This window comes from Triticum aestivum, chromosome 5A (genome assembly GCF_018294505.1).
Source record: "Triticum aestivum cultivar Chinese Spring chromosome 5A, IWGSC CS RefSeq v2.1, whole genome shotgun sequence".
Taxonomy (NCBI): Eukaryota; Viridiplantae; Streptophyta; class Magnoliopsida; order Poales; family Poaceae; genus Triticum; species Triticum aestivum.
In genome coordinates, this window is record NC_057806.1 from 44,575,230 (window position 1) to 44,584,881 (window position 9,652).

General features: G+C 48.7%; 1 protein-coding gene and 1 pseudogene across 1 annotated transcript; one reads left to right on the forward strand and one right to left on the reverse strand.

Annotated features, from left to right (window-relative positions):
- Positions 1-3,868: 3,868 nt before the first annotated feature.
- LOC123106526 (BTB/POZ and MATH domain-containing protein 2-like) lies at positions 3,869-5,272 on the reverse strand (annotated as a pseudogene).
- Positions 5,273-5,593: 321 nt separating this feature from the next.
- LOC123106527 (BTB/POZ and MATH domain-containing protein 2-like) lies at positions 5,594-7,337 on the forward strand. Its single transcript, XM_044528668.1, has one exon. The coding sequence runs from the start codon at positions 5,705-5,707 to the stop codon at positions 6,926-6,928; it is 1,224 nt and encodes a 407-aa protein (XP_044384603.1). The 5' UTR covers positions 5,594-5,704; the 3' UTR covers positions 6,929-7,337.
- Positions 7,338-9,652: the final 2,315 nt, after the last annotated feature.

Sequence of the window (9,652 nt, forward strand, 5' to 3'; positions counted from 1 at the left end):
GCGAGACGCGCCGTGCCTCGCCCGCGGTTGCCGCCACGCCGTGCCTCGCTTGCCTCGCGGCCGCCGCCACGCCGTGCCTCGCCTACCCCGCGGCCATCGCCACGCCTTGCCTCGCTCTTGGCCGCCGCCACGCCGTGCCTCGCCTGTCCCCCGGCCGCCGCCACGCCATGCCTCGCTGGGGAGGAGAGGGAGTGCCATCGCCGGCTTGGGGGCAGGGGGGAGGGTCGCCGGCTCTGGAGGGGAGAGGTCGGGCACAGAGGAGGGAAGAGAAGAGACAGAGAGGAAGAAGAAAGAGAAGAGGAAGAGGAAACTTACATGTGGGCCTCACATGTAAGTTGACGGTCAAACCAACAGTTTGTTTAGGTGTGGGCCCAACCTATCATAATTGTGATCAACTGATTAATACTTGACGATTTGGGTTTTTGAAATAGTCGACCACCCATTTGGTAGTTATCTGAGAAAAATTAAAACCGATAGGTTTTTGAAACCCTAGTCTGTAAAGTACTAGTTTTTTGCTATTTACTTGGTTTGCCCACCCCTGTATGGTTAGATCATCACATGTAGAATACTCTAAGACATTGCCAAATTTATTTTCAATGTGTTGCATCCAGTGGCGGAGCTAGCGTTTGAGAACAGGGTGGTCCACCCCCTATTTTTTTTTGATAAGTATAACATGTGAACATTCTAAATAATTACCAATATCACATAGAAATATATAAATATGGTCTTACACACTAAAATTCTCAATTAATTCTAAGTTTTGCATAAAGAAACCTACATAGTACATACTATATGGATCATAGTACATACCTTGAGAATTTATTTGAGGTAGAAATGATGTGCAAAATTATGCATCTGTTCGGTTCATCTAAAGGATAGAATAGCACGGCCAAAAAAACCTAAGTCAGAAATTGGGGAATCAAAATTGGTAAGCTGGTAAGCCCACAAGGGAATACATTGCACTGTTAAAAATATATGAAAACAGAACCTGAATAACACCGATCTAAGAAATAAACTTTAAGTGCAAGTGTCATACCGAGTTCTGGAAGCCCAGCCACTGGAGGTGCTTCAATTGCCTTGACTGCTCAGCCAAGAAGACCACCAAGTTCCTCACACTCCTGATAACAGAGGGCAATTTTAATTCATCCCCTCGTCGAACAACACAAACAGGGGGGGGGGGGAGCAAGATCTGCACTTACACTTGCAGGGGAGTCAGAAGGCCGGGGAATAATTGATGATAACCCCCCAGTTCGTGTGCCTTTGATCATAAGCCCCCCTTTGTGTCACTGACATGTGGGGTCCGGTCCCACATGTCAGTGACACAAAGGGAGGCTTATGATCAAAGGCACACGAACTGGGGGGATTATCATTAGGGCAGGGGCGCAGCCGCGCAGGACAGGGACACACGCAGCTCGCAGGGAGGCGGGAAGGAGAGGATCCTCATCGGGGGCTGGGCTCCGGCGGGCTAATCGGCGACCGGCGAGGACGGCGAGCCGTCGTAAGGCACGGCTCTGGGAGGGCGTCAGGACGAGGCGGCTGTCCCCTGGCTCGATGTGGAACGAGGGCGCGGTTGCGGGCTGTGGCTGCGTTGATCCCCGAGTCAACAGGTAAGTGTTATTGGGCCATCTTTTTTCTCTGGCCCAGTTAAAGACCCATAGGTATGGTTGCTCCAAAATCCCAGGGTGGGCCGCGGCCCACCCTGGACACCCTGTAGCTCCGCCACTGGTTGCATCCAGGGGCGGTCCCAGGATTTGAAGAGTGTATTCAAAATTTCAAAGGCAATTTTTTCAAAGCCTAGCGTCCTTTTTAGGCGTGTATAACGGAAGCATCAATTTATACAAACTAGATAATATATAAATAACATATAGCATAATATAGTGGACACACAACATTGACCAGGTGGGCTAGCGTCTGGTTTTGGACTGAATGCTCAGCAGCCGCGTTTAATTCTGTCAGTTTCATTTTTTCTCAAAAAAAGTTTCATTTTTTCTTTATACATACCCATATATACACTATATATACCTAGTTTATTTGCAAAAATAATGGGTATTCAATCAATTGAATACCCATGAATTGAAGTAGGCCCGCCCCTGGTTGCATCGTTGAGTTTACATTTGCATTCACATGTTGAGTTGTTGGTCTTAGCGTCCAATTCCTGTAGGGTTTTGAGTTATGTTCCTAGTCACCGCCTCCCGCCGAATCATCATAATATGTGTTGTTCACCACCTTTTATTAAGTTCAACCATGTCCCTATCACAACCCTTCTACATCATAAACTTGAGGTTGTTGGCATCTTTGTTCGGCCATTTTAGACATCCCTTAGTTTAATTTCAAATAAGAAAACAAGGCAATAAAAATTTGCATCCAACTAGCCTAAAACTCTCCAAATTCGGTCCAGAATATGTTTCCACGATGTTTGTAGCCCACTTTCGGTCTATGACTGCTCAAAACGCTCAGGACGAGCATGTGTGTCTAAAATATTCGGAAATGAGTAGTCCAAGAAGTAGTGTCATGAAATTTCATGGAATTTAGTATCATGATTTTATTTAGAATGGGTATCATGAAATTCTCGGCTTTCTTACAAGATTTTTTTCGATAAAGGGTGGCTTTTATTAGCTCAAAAAGGAGCATCAAAAGGATACAAACTCAAAGAACACCTACCTGGCCTCTGCATAGTTAGGATGCACACAGCCAACACACACAAGGGGCCATACCTCAGAGCATTATGAGAGTAGCTCGGGGGTCAAGGTCGGTGTTATGGCCGGACAGTAGCGGCCATTGTTGTCCTCCACCTCGACCAACTTCTCCTTTGCTCTAATACCAGATGTCAGATCACCGCGGGGGCTCCTCTCGTGCTACCGCTGCCCTCAATGTCTTCCTCTCCCATGCATCAGCACCAACCTCATGCATATTGGTGCCACACCCTGTTCATGTCCACCCGTGAGCATTGTCACATCGCCTACCTTCCTTCTAGGCAGCCCATTTGAAGCCTTTTAGCAGCCCAAAGAGGTGCAGAAGCCCACTACCCATTAGGGGGGTCATTTTGGACTTTGCACGTGAGAGGATGAAGATGATTTACCCTCCATTCAGCAGCCACCATCAAGGGTGACGAAAATCAGTTTGGCCTTCATTGAAAAAAAAGAGAAACCAAGAGAGAAACGGAAGAAGAGAAAGATTGAAGGAAGAAGCAAAGGGAGCTCCTCCCCCAGGTTGTGATGGTCCAGATCCACCACCTTGTCTCCTTCAAGCTGTGCTTCCACCATCTTTGGTGAGATTGCTTCAAATCCTAGCTCTTGAGCCCGAAATCTTATTGTGTCCATCCAAGATTCAGAAATCTTGATGTATGAGATCTTCTACTGCTATTTAGAGAAGAATTTGTTGTATCCCATATTTAATAATAGTGAAAGAGGATTTGGGTGCCTTCGGTTCGTGGTTTTTCCTCTCAAATTGAGGGGGTTTCCATGTAAATCCGGTGTCTTTGTGTTGATGCTTGATGCTATCCAAAAAATTACTCCTACCACCGGCTAGTGTCTGGGAAGCGTCTTGTGTCCGAGTTACTAGTTTCCTATGTATATATTTTATTGCATATGTTTCCTTCCATGCTAAACAACGCTCCTTGAGTTAGTAGATGAGGTGGTGCTGCTATTACTTTGTTTCCGTTTTAGTATTCAGTTCATCACAAGTGTATTTGGGTGCTAATTTCCAACACCCAGCACCTGTGTGCAACAAATCCTCTCCCAGCTCTTACCTCTTTTAATATGCATGGTGGAAGGTGAGAAGGTAATGTTTTCATTACTTAATTTTTCATCATTTTTTAGCAAAATATAAAAAGGATATACATGATGCACGCAGACACAATTATGTTTGATCAGTTTTTAGACGACCAAGAAATGAAGGTAGCAATATCACGAGTCAGGTCGGGATGAAAAGGGGTTCGACGATCAGGTGTCTCGCTTGAAGACGTGTGCGTTTCAATGCTCCTAGAGCCACCAAGATGCATGTGGGAGTCGGTTCAGGTAGTTTATCCCCTTCGGTTGTCCTGAGGATGAACCCGTGGTTGTCGTCTTCCTCCCATTGTCGAATTCTTCGCCGGCGATCTCGGTGGGTTGCGAGCTTGGACAATATATCCTTCAATAGACCGGGGTTGCTTTTACACAGATGGCCAAAGCCGTCGGTTGCCATGACTGCATTTAGTGTGGTCGAGGACGTGAGGAGAAACTCGAAGCATGCCTCCCTGAGACGGTGACAGCGATGTTGCTCAGCCAGCAGCAGCGTGGTCGCCGCCGTGCTTGCATCGATGTGACTCCACAATCTGTCCTCGCAGACCAGCTTGAGCCTCTCCATGTCGTACCTGTCAGCGGCCTTCAAGAGATCCCGAGCCATCGCAGCACCATCCTCTATTGTCTCCGGCGGAAGCTCGTCGGTGTACGCAAAGTGCAGCAGATTCCTGAACACCTCAGCTCTCATGTCGTCGATCCGTACATATGCATTGCACTCTTCTAACGTGCCATAAAGCTCGGCCTTGAATACCGGCGACCCCGCCGCGAGCACGCACCGGTGCGCCGCAAAAGTGTCCCCGCCGACGTCGAGCATCACGTCTGCGCCCTGCTTGCTCCGCAGGAGGTCACCGAAGTGTTGGGCCCAGTCGGGTGGTGGTATGGCGGCCACGACGGGCCGCGGAGGCGGTGCAGTCTCTCTAAGGAACTCGACCACCGTGACGTTGCACCTGACCCAGAAACAGTCGTCCTTGAGGAGGAATTCTTGGAGCTCTTCAAGCCGGATGAAATTTTCACATCCGCAGAAGGCACCAATGCGTGCAAACCGGCGTATGACCCCGCCGCCAGGTCTACGGTAGCGCGGCATCGGCTCCCCGGTGGTTGGGTCCAGGACGTCGAACCCGATCTCGGCCTCGACGGCGCGGCCGGCGACGGCGTCGTCAAGAATGGCGAAGACGGAGACGGAGTCGTCGGTCCCCACGCGATTGCCGTTGGGGTAGAAGGCGATGTGCCAGCCAGTTGTGCCTCCTACATAGAAGGATTTGGAGCGGAGCCCCTTGCCGGTGTCGAAGCTCTTACTCATCCATGAATATCCTTGAATCTTGAGCACGTGCTGCACGGTGGTCCTGCTAGCGCGGAGGGTGGTGTTTGGGATGGACTGGTGAACGCCGACGGGGTGCTGATGTGACAACGCTGCGTGTCCGGCGGCCATCGCCTGCAGCCGGTGACCGTGGACGTCTACGGTTTATTATTGGAAACCCTAATGTGGTTTATTATTGCAGACGTTCTCGAGACGGTAGGATGACCATACCCTAATGTCTACGTATCTGATTCATATTCGCACGTGTCATTGTAGCAGGAGACATACAGATTCACTCCTTTTTTTGGTATTGGATACAAATTCACTCCTAGGTGGTTGCCCGTCGCAAGGATGTGCATACCTTTTTTTTTTGCAACTGTGTCTCAACAAGGATACATACGGCTCAAAAAAAAAAAACAAGGATACATACATACATCCCGTCTCGTATACCATCTGCGTGTGGGTCATCTCCACAAGGTTTGCGGACCCAACACGAGTCAACCGATCGAGAGTTGATATGAGCCGATCAAAAGCAGGTACACCCTAGACCTACGTAGGTACGCAAAACCTGATTAAGGTCGATCACCGGCCCGCCCGCCCGCATCTTTTAATATTGCCGCTGCCGGCGATGACCATCGGACTCGACGTGAGAGCTTCCACCGGCGTCGTGGTCTCAGACTCCATCCTCCAGGCCAGCATTACGAGCGTGCACCACGTGCTCAAGATCCAAGGATACTCATCGGTGATGAACAGCTTCCCCATCGGCAAAGCCCTCCGATCGGAATCCTTCCGCGGTGGAGGCCGCACTAGCTGGCACATCGACTTCTACCCCAACGGAGAAAGTCGCGAGAGCGGCGGTTTCGTGTCCATCCATGCTGTTCTTGATGCTGCCTACCTCGCCGTGAAGGCAGATATCGGGTTCGACATGCTCGACTCCACCGGGGAGCTGCTGCCGCGCTACGCTAAAGCTAGTAGCGACGTGTGCAATTTTCGTCTCGTCGGCGCTTACCGGGGCTACGACAAATTCATCGCGAGGGAGGAGCTGAAACTCCTCGACTGTTTCTCGGTCAGGTGCAACATCACAGTCATGGAGTTCTTTGCGGGCGGTGCCACCCCTTGCCCTCGTCCTCTACGACCCGTCGTGCCACCGCCTGATTGGCGTCGTGAGCTTTTGCAGAGCGAGCAGGGCGCAGACGTGAGGTTCCTAGTCGGCGGGGAGACTTTCGCCGCGCACCGCTGCGTGCTTGCGGCGCGGTCGCCGGTGTTCAAAGCAGAACTCTTTGGCGTGATGAAAGAGAGCAGCGCCGCCGGCATACGTATCCACGGGATGAGGCCCGAGGTATTCAGGAATCTGCTGCAATTCGTGTACACCGAGGAACTGCCACCCGTGACAGAAGAAGAGGAGGATGAGTCAGCTATGGCCCAGCATCTCCTGGAAGCCGCTGACAGGTATGGCATGGAGAGGCTCAAGCTGCTCTGTGAGGACAGGCTGTGCAAGCACATTAATGTCAGCACGGTGGTGACCACGCTGGTGCTAGCTGAGCAACATGGCTGCCCCGGGCTCAAGGAGGCATGCTTCTGGTTCCTCCTCAATTCCTCTTCAACGACACTGGAGGCAGTCATGGCAACTGATGACTTCGACAATATTCTTAGTAACAGTTGTCCTAATCTATTGAAAGAGTTGATGTCGAGGCTTGCTTCCTCTGCCTCTCTCCACGATTGGCAAATAATTGATCGATTGGAGGAGGAAGACGACCTTACCCTCTGCACAACCGAAGGGGGTGAGCTCCCTGAACCGGCTCACGGCGTCTTGCCTTTGGGAGCGAGAGCACCAAAACGCATGCGTCTTTAAACGTCCAACTCCTACTTAACATCGTCAAGCTGAGTTCGAAGGTTAGAAGAAACATAGCAGCCGCCGCCTTCCTCGCGTTCCAGACAGTCGCCTCGCCCAAATCTTAGCAGCTGCCCCCTACTTCCGGTCTCCCATTCCTCTCGCAGCTGCTAGAGACTAGCAGTGGTTGGGTTAAGTCCGAAAGGCCGGCGCCGGGAGGTCTATGCTCTGGTGGCCTTCGGCAGAGACGCGAAATATGGGCGACGGCTTATATAAGACGGAGTATATGGTTGTGCAACGGCGGCGTCATTCGTTGTTTTGTTTGCTTTAAAGTTTTTTCTCTTTTACTCCATCTAGACATACCTTGGGATTTGTATGGCTTTGTATGTGTAATAGTATTGACGATCTAAGACTATTTGGTGTGTTGCCACTTCGGTAGACTATAAGAAAATGCTGAGGCATTTATTTATGACACATAATAGTTATACATGTAAGATTGCTCTCGTCTCGTCTTTCGCCCGGCGTCCCAAGTATAAGTCGCACGCGCACCTCGCTCGTAGATGAATCACTACTCATAGTATATGTAGAGAGATAAAGATGGCTATAGAGCAACTCCACTCGTTCGCCCCCCAGCGCATAGGCCGGCGCTATTTCGGACGCTCGTCCGGTAATTTTTAGGCCCTGGGGGCGATCTAGATCCCAGCCACGCCCCCAGGTGCCGCCCCCAAGGCGTCGTAAATTCAGATTTGTCCATTCCCGCTACCCAAAAAATGCGCGATCAGCGCCACAAAGTCCCGACGATCGGCGATCATTTTGCCACAGTTTGACGATTAATAAAAAGTTCATTGTTCAAAAGAAAGGACGCGTAAGCGATGAAGGAAATATGCCCTAAAGGCAATAATAAAGTTGTTATTTATATTTTCTTATATCATGATAAATGTTTATTATTCATGCTAGAATTGTATTAACCGAAAACTTGATACATGTGTGAATACATAGACAGAACACTATGTCCCTAGTAAGCCTCTACTAGACTAGCTCGTTAATCAAATATGGTTAAGTTTCTAACCATAGACATGTGTTGTCATTTGATGAACGGGATTACATCATTAGGAGAATGATGTGATGGACATGACCCATCCGTTCGCTTAGCATGTTGATCATTCAGTTTTATTGCTATAACTTTCTTCATGTCATATATATATATTCCTTTGACTATGAGATTATGCAACTCCCGGATACCAGAGGAATACCTTGTGTGCTATCAAACGTCACAACGTAACTGGGTGATTATAAAGATGCTCTACAGGTATCTCCGAAGGTGTTTATTGGGTTGGCATAGATCGAGATTAGGATTTGTCACTCTGAGTATTGGAGAGGTATCTCTGGGCCCTCTCGGTAATACACATTAAGCCTTGCAAGCAATGTGACTAATAAGTTAGTTGAGGGATGATGTATTACGGAACGGGTAAAGAGACTTGCCGGTAACGAGATTGAACTAGGTATGAAGATACCGACGATCAAATCTCGGGCAAGTAACATACCGATGACAAAGGGAATAACATATGTTGTCATTACGGTATGACCGATAAAGATCTTCGTAGAATATGTGGGAACCAATATGAGCATCCAGGTTCTGCCGTTGGTTATTGACCGGAGAGGTGTCTCGGTCATGTCTACATAGTTCTCAAACCCGTATGGTCCGCACGCTTAACGTTTGATGACAATTTTGTATTATGTGAGTTATGTGATTTGGTGACCGAATGTTGTTCGGAGTCCCGGATGAGATCAAGGACATGACGAGGAGTCTTGAAATGGTCGAGAGGTAAAGATTCATATACAGGACGATAGTATTCAGACACCGTGAAAGTGCAACTATCCCTGGGTGGTTTTGGTAATTCCTAACAACATATAGCTCATTGAGCTAACATTATTCCAAGATTAATATTTCAGGAAAAGCTCAATGAATGGCATGGCATGGATGAGGAAAGTGGATCCCTCAAAATTCTAAGGACAAAAATTTTGGCTCAAGCTTGAAGCTCAAGACTCTACATTTTATATTTTAGTGATCCAAGATCACATTGAGTCTATAGGAAAAGCCAATACTATCAAGGAGGGATGAGGTGTTGCTTAATGGCTTGCTTGCTCAAAGTGCTTAGTGATATGCTCCAAAACCCTCAACTACCTTCCCACATCCACATATGACCTAAACCAAAAGTCAAACTCGGCCCCACCGATTGTTTCTATCCGGCGCCACCGAGTTTCAAATGTTATAGCCACTGCCACAAATCCTAGGCAAATCGGTCTCACCGATAGGGATCTCGGTCTCACCAAGATGGGATTGTAATCTCTCTGTTTCCTTTCGTAACGTTTCGGTGCAACCGAGATGAGCGATCGGTCCCACTGAGATTGTAATGTAAGCTCTCTGTTTCCCTTTTGTAACATTTCGGTCTCACCGAGATGAGCGAATCGGTCCCACCGAGTTTACCTGACCAACTCTCTGGTTAGCTTATTACCAAAATCGGTCCTACCGAGTTTGTGTAATCGGTCACATTGAGATTTCGTTATGCTCTAACCCTAACCATATCGGTCCTACCGAGTTGCATCTCAGTCCCACCGAAAATCCTAACGGTCACTAGGTTTGCTGAATCGGTCCGACCGAGTTTAACTATTAGATCCCACCGAGTTTGGCTAATCATGTGTAACGGTTAGATTTTGTGTGGAGGCTATATATACCCCTCCACC

Coding starts and splice junctions, on each gene's coding strand:
- LOC123106527 (XM_044528668.1), top strand. CDS start 5,705: ATGACCATCGGACTCGACGTGAGAGCTTCCACCGGCGTCGTGGTCTCA.